General features: G+C 42.7%; 1 protein-coding gene across 1 annotated transcript; it reads left to right on the plus strand.

Moving 5' to 3' along the window:
* Window positions 1-2,732: 2,732 nt before the first annotated feature.
* LOC147890275 (late embryogenesis abundant protein) lies at window positions 2,733-3,717 on the plus strand. Its single transcript, XM_087390250.1, has 4 exons — window positions 2,733-3,001; window positions 3,179-3,342; window positions 3,435-3,518; window positions 3,689-3,717. The coding sequence occupies exons 1-4, from the start codon at window positions 2,733-2,735 to the stop codon at window positions 3,715-3,717; spliced, it is 546 nt and encodes a 181-aa protein (XP_087246376.1).
* The last annotated feature ends 3,138 nt before the right edge of the window (window positions 3,718-6,855 follow it).

A 6,855-nucleotide genomic window follows, 5' to 3' on the forward strand; every position in this document is an offset into this window, starting at 1 on the left:
GAGATAGACTTGTTTGGCGCCTTAGACTTGGCTCAAGATGAAACAGTTGATGTAAATGCTCTTAATTGATTTTTTTCATCTCAAACTTGGACATGAATATATGAGCTTCAAAGGCTTGATGTACATGCTCTCATTTTTTTATTCTCTATGAGATCAAACATGTATAAAAATTTAAAAAATTTAATCATTGGAAAAAACTAACTTTTAAGGCCTATATAAAAAAAGAAACCTATCTGGAAAACGTCGCTATAAAATAGTATATCAGTGTTGCTATATAGGGACACTTAAAAGTCGCTATATAGCAACTTTTGGCAAGCGTCGCTATATAGCGATGCTTTACGAAACCCGCTTTTCATACCGACGATTAACGCTACGCGGGCGCTAAATGTTGGTACGTAAACATCGCAATAGGATCCGTGTGTAGTAGTGATTGAGCCATACAATTAATTCCATCAATTGGATGAAAAGTTAAAAAAGAAAAACATATAAGGAAAAAAATTTTGAGACATCTAAGTTGAAAAATGCAACCACACTTTGCAAATATTTTGATCAAATTAATAATTGTTAATAATATTGAGTTTGTCAAACATAATATTGAAAAAAGATGTCGAATCCTCAGGCAGTCTAGGTTTCAAGGTCGGGGTCCATTTACCTGGTACCATCCACACAAACTAGGTGTTAGAACATCATAGTTACATTTGGGTAGATAGGTAATGCCTTTTTTCCTCAGCTTGTTATCACTTTACCTAGGAATATATACAACCATATGGATTCTTAGATAATAATAATGAAAAAATTTAGCCACAAGTGAAGTTTAAGTCACAAGTGGAGTAAGGAGCAAATGAGTACATGGGTTAAGAAGGGATTAGAGGAGGTATGCGACGATTAGTGGACTTGGTATGTGAGGTGGATAAAAAGAAAGTGTAAAGGGAAGATTTCAAGGGGTACATAAGAGAATAATTCATAGTTAGGGAAGTATTCATGTGTGTGTGTGTGTGTGCACAATTCGACACAAAAAAAGTGTGTGTGTGTGTGTGTGCATGCATGCACGTGCACGTGTGTCCCACACACAACCACTCATACACCCATGGCCAACTGCAAGGGGCCAATAACTGATGGCCTACACCTTGAAGGTAGCTCAGCATGATGTGAGTATTCGAATGTAGGCAGCCAACTCAAGTGGGTTCACTGAGCTACCATAGGCTCCATAACTTTTCATATTTTAGTTATATTGGCCTTAAAATCCAAGAAGTGTAAGGAGAAACAAGCTGTGGGTTTCTCTCTATCAGTATGTAAAGGTGGAAGTAGAAGTTCTGTGAATACCAGGAAGGGAGAGGGAGGGCATGTTCAATGGGGCCACCCCAAGCTTTCCAAACATGGTAGTGGCATTTTATGTGCCTTGTAGGTGGGTGCATTCTGAGCAGCCAATATCGATCAAGCATGGAGACGTTTCCATCCACTCGGTCTAAATGTTAGACCCGAATGGACGACCTCAAAAAGCTTTTGTTGTGAGGTGTTTGTCCAGGTGGTATGAATGTCCCACCCTATGTATAAAGGTCAAAGTTCTCTTTGAACATGGGGGCCACCAACCCAAGCTTTCCATGGGCCAAGAAGGGAAAGGGAGGGCAGGTTCACTAGGGCCAACCCAAGCTTTCTAGCTTCCCATGACATGGAAGTGACACGACGCATGTGCCTTGAGGGTGAGCTGCCACATGTGAAGTCTCCACTCTACCCACAAGGTGGACAAATCCTGGCAGAGTGCCTTTGGAGTGCCTTTGGATTCTAATGCAAGCACGCAACTCAGGTGGCCATGGAAACCGCCTGATCTATGCTGCTCCACAACATTTCACATTTTACGTAAGTTGTAAAAGTTCTCTATCTGGAAGAGCACATTCTTGCGACGACTCGAATGAAATGGCTGGGAATATGTAGGGTAATCGTGGGAACAACTTTGCAGGGATGGGGTTAGCTTGTGAAAATATAGAGCTCTCCTGTAACCAATGAAAACGATGAAATCCATTGATGAATTCTATTATTTGACCTTCTGCAAAAATAGCTACTCGAAATTCATAATGTGGGAATGCCCTATAGAGCTAGAAGATGATGAACAAGGGAGAGGGGGGGATGGTTCCTTGGGGCCAACCACCCAAGCTGTGTTGCTCCCCCCATAGATTTGATATTTCAACTATATTGGCCTAAAAGTTTTAGGAGAAAGAATTCATCTTACAAGATTTTTGGACCTTCATCAACGAGATCCCGCTTTTGCCCCTCCATTTGCCTAAGCCCATTCACCTAGATCTTCACTTTTGCTTGTTGGAGTAGGGTTCTCTATCTTGTTTTAAGAGCCGGTTTTGCTTTGTGAGGCACTTACACCCACGAGACATCTCACGGGGAACTCCTTCCCCTCGCCTTACGTATTTCGTGTCACCTCAAGTGTAGGCTCCTTGTGCTCCATAACGAACTAGAGAGCAAAGAAGATATCAGGAATTGGCCAGACCCAAACATGTGGCACTTGTCTTCGGCCCCCATGTCTCGAGTTCTAAATGTATAGGTAGAGCTTGTGATGAACGTAGGGGTTCACTTGGGCCAACCCAAGCTTTCCATGTGAGGACGTACGTGGCTTGAGGGGGAGGTGGCACGTGCGAAGGGTCCGCTGTACGTGGTTGATGGACAAATCTAGGAAGCGCGCTGAGGTTTAACGTTTTGGAGGTTTTGGGTTTTAAAGGTTTGCCATGCAGGTGTTTCGATTTCGTAACGCTGGGCTTTTCTCCTCCGCCCCACATTTTTGCTTCCGCTCTCAGATCTTCGCTGATTGCCCCCTTTGCTTCCTCCACCATCGCGTTCGCACCAACATCGTTTGTGAGCATCGCGTTGATAGCAGGATATATCATACCCGTCCTCCCATCTTCGCTCTCAAGCCTGCGCATTTCGCTGCCGCCTTCGCATCGAACAGCATGGAGCGGCATCACGATCAACAGGGAACACATGTGGACACGAAACGGTAAGAAGATTTTCAGTAGGTGTGTAGCAACTTGACATGCGTTTCAGCAGTCATTTTTAAGCGAGTTTGAAATACTGGTTCGCGTTTTTGTTTCGCAGCCATGTAGTAGTGATCAGAGAAGAGAACCGTTTGAAATTATGTATGATCCTGACTGAATTTCTACTTTTGGTGTGTAAGACCGGATGACATCGATGAATCGTATGGAGAAGCGTATGGTACCCGCTCTTCGGGCGAGGGCTTTGGCGGGATTTACAATCAGCCTTTAGGCGCCATATCCCAAGGGAAAGATACGGCAACCCATTTGGAAGAACCACCTCCTCTCTTCGAAGAGGTCAACAAAGGTGTGTTCTACTCCGTAAACGCAATACGTAGATGTACAAGCTAGATGTAGCGCTGCTGTTTTCATGATCAATTGTGATGTTCTTGATTGTAGGGAAGGTGGACGATGGGTTTGATCCATCCCAGGGTATCCCTGTTGCTGAGAAGGAGAAATCTCGACATGGTACAGGTTTTACAGGTCATTGAGATCACCGTTGCAGAGAAGTAACCATGATGAAGTTCGAGTATACATTTTGTGCATAGTGACGATGAACTTCCTCGTGATTATAGTTAAGGCCAAATAATAAGAGCTGTAGAAGACGTCTCTCTTTCAGCACGAACTGTTATATATGTTTCCCTGTTGCTCAGAATTACAGAAAGAGCAGTTGAACGTTTAATAAGTGGTTTTGGCAGCAAGCCTTTGAAGGTGTGATGCTTTGCTTTGCTTATGCCGAGTAGACTCATCTTTGAAGACTTTTTAATAAAAAGTTGTCTCCTTCGAGTGAACATTTTTGTGCATAGCTGTGCAGATCAATTCCTCTTGAAGAATAGTATTAATATAAGTGATTTTGGCAGCAAGCCTTTGAAGCTATTGCTTCTATATCTTCACGACTTTTCAAGCCTTTTTAAAAGTGGTGTTGGTTTACTTCTTGGCACATTGATATAAAAGAATATGACAAAGTACACTACAAATTAGCTTCATGGTAATCATTACACACCAAGGTTTATTATTCTATCCAAATGTGTTGGCATCCACTTACCTTGGTGCATTCCCTGGCATTAGTAGAAGTGCGCTCAGTACGTATGACCTCACTTGTTTATCAATTGATGTGTCCCTACAATTATTTCAATGCACATACGAGTTACTATTGGAATTAAAGGGTCCCAATGTTTGAGCCCCTATACGAGGATGGGGTTTGAAGTTGGCTGAACATCATTGACTTGTCTATGTTCATTGACTTGTCTGCTTCTTTTGGAAAGAAGTTTTGTCTCTTGCAAGCTGCAATTTGTTCGTGATACCTGCTGCTTTGGATGTAGGCTTTTACTGGAGTACAAAGGTTCACAACAATGGGGCCTTTAGATAGGGGCTAAATGGCCACCCCTGAATGGTCGGCCCGGTCGGAGACTGAGTGACGAACGCCCAATCTTATTGACTCAATTTGGTCCATTGTCGACCTGCCACTTGGCAACTCGATAAGATTGTGGCTTGTCTGTTATCGCTTGTCTGCAAAATGTTACAGACTCGGACTGTGTCTGTAGCCCTCCGTTGAATGATGAATCATCTCAATATGCCAACTAGGTTGCCCATTATCATGTTGTTGGTGCCCATACCAGAGCTTACACAAACAACCCTACATGTCCTTGTCTAGGTCCTTGCTGCTGGCTTGAGTATGCACTCACTCTCAATGTTGGTAAGAGCGCTTCCCCCTGCCGGCCACTAGGGCTGGACTAGCCCTACTAGCATGGCAATTTCGTAGCCCCACAACCCCTTAAGGCCAACCTCTCTCCCTTTCCATGGCGGTAAAATGCCAAGCTAGCATCCAAGAAATCAAGAAATCCAGCATAGCATTGCAATGCTGGATTGGTTGAACCGAAACGTCATGGCTAAAATTGGATTGTTTGAAAGGAGGGCCGCGAAAATGGGCAAAGTGGTGTGCATGCGGAATTGGTTGTTCCAGTTGCAGGCGGCTCCATCGATATTGTAGGCCATGCACGAGAGCCAGACAGACTCACGGGGACGCGAAATAGATCTCAGACCTTGCTGCTGTCTTAGCAACCTCCCCACTGAGTCCCTAGTGTCCGACGCGATGCGGGGAGCTGCTCCAAGAAGGATGGCCCATGTGGCTGTCCAAAATCTAATCTAACAAGGAGGGAGGTAGCCTATAGCCAATCTATTGCCCACATGGAAGTCCCAATCCAATGCCCTTTCTACCATCCTAAGTGTATGTCCTCTCGTCATATGGGGGCTCAATAGGGCCCCCCAGTTGGTGAAAAATCGCATTAATTTGTGGAGGAGAAAGTAAGAGGGGTGAAAAGGAAGGGCTATAACCTAAGGTGGAAGCCAAAAATTAAAGCTCCATCGAGAAATTTCCAAACTGCCATCACAATCTTGTAAGAGATCTTGCTCCTTGCTAGCCCACAAATCCCTGCTCGCCTTCCACCTAGGCACGTTGGACCATATTAACCCAAATGGGACAAAACTAGTAGGACTCTAGAGAATACTGTGACCAAACATCTTAGGAGTTTCAAGGGAACTTCTGGTTTAATAATCTCGTCATTAGGGGCTATGGTGTAGAACTTACACATCCTTGCTATGGTGTAGAACTTACACATCCTTCAATGGTGTATGCTCGTTTTGATCCTTGTACGATGATTGTGTGAAGGTTTTATAAAAGAGGAGGGAAAATAGTCATATTGTTTTGTGAGGGTAATGTTATTGAAGGAGCAGGTCTTCTCATCCAAACTCTCCATTGCTTTGCACATTGCTTTGACATATTTTCTTTACAAACCAAGTGCTTGTCTCATAATATTCTCTATTCCTAACATATTCTCCAAAGGCTTGAGCAACATCCACGTTTCTGGCGTGCGCAGGGTTTACCAAATAGTCTTCATAGAGTGTAAACCTTTGGATGATATCTTCCCCTTGAGCAAAAGATAAAAGAAAATGATTCGTGAGGAAGGGAGGATAGGAAACAAACCAGCAGTTATCTCTCCACAAAAGTTCACAAATCTAAGTGAGGAAGGGAGGATAGGCAACAAACTGATGGTTATCTCTCCATAAATTCCACAAATCTAAGTGAATGCTTGTGTGAAAAGCAGCCTTTGACTCAATTTCCTTGACCATTGTGTGCCTAAACTCTTTAGAGAAGCACATGTTATCCCGTACATTCCTTTCTTTTTTGTTGAACGTAATCATCTTGCTTATCATCAAGTTGCTTCAATGTCATCTTCTTGAATCTCAATGGTTCTTGGTCCATGATCAAACATACAACAAGTGGTTGGCCCTTTAATCTCGGTGTTTTGGTGATTATTCATTTCTCTTTGTCAAACTCTCATTCTTCAACTTTGACAGAATCTTCATGCAGAACTTCACTATTTGTCGAACACACTAATATCCAAACTCTTGGGACGTCATCATATGTAACCCTATCACATGAGTTTAACAAAAGGATATTTTGAATCTTTAAATTTTGCAAAAATTAATTTATATGAGGGAGTATTTAAAATACTTTGGATGTTTTTTTTACAGATTTATATAGATAAAGGGTACATTTTATTAATGGAAAAGTTATAGATAGGGCACTTTACAAATAGGCCTTGAACGCGCGTGATATAGAGGCTTTATACATTGTGACCCCCCCCCCCCCCAGCGTAGAATACTCATAGCCAACACAGCATGCATATGAAGCAACAAACACACAATAGAGACTAGAAGAAAACACAAAATACTCACAATACAACAAAACAACACACACAAGACAAATCCATTATGCACATAGGAAGCCAAAACAATGTGAACACACAATGATGAGTGT

Source organism: Dipteris shenzhenensis, chromosome 19, assembly GCF_047967505.1.
Source record: "Dipteris shenzhenensis isolate YYH24624 ecotype China chromosome 19, Dip_SZ_1.0, whole genome shotgun sequence".
NCBI lineage: Eukaryota > Viridiplantae > Streptophyta > Polypodiopsida > Gleicheniales > Dipteridaceae > Dipteris > Dipteris shenzhenensis.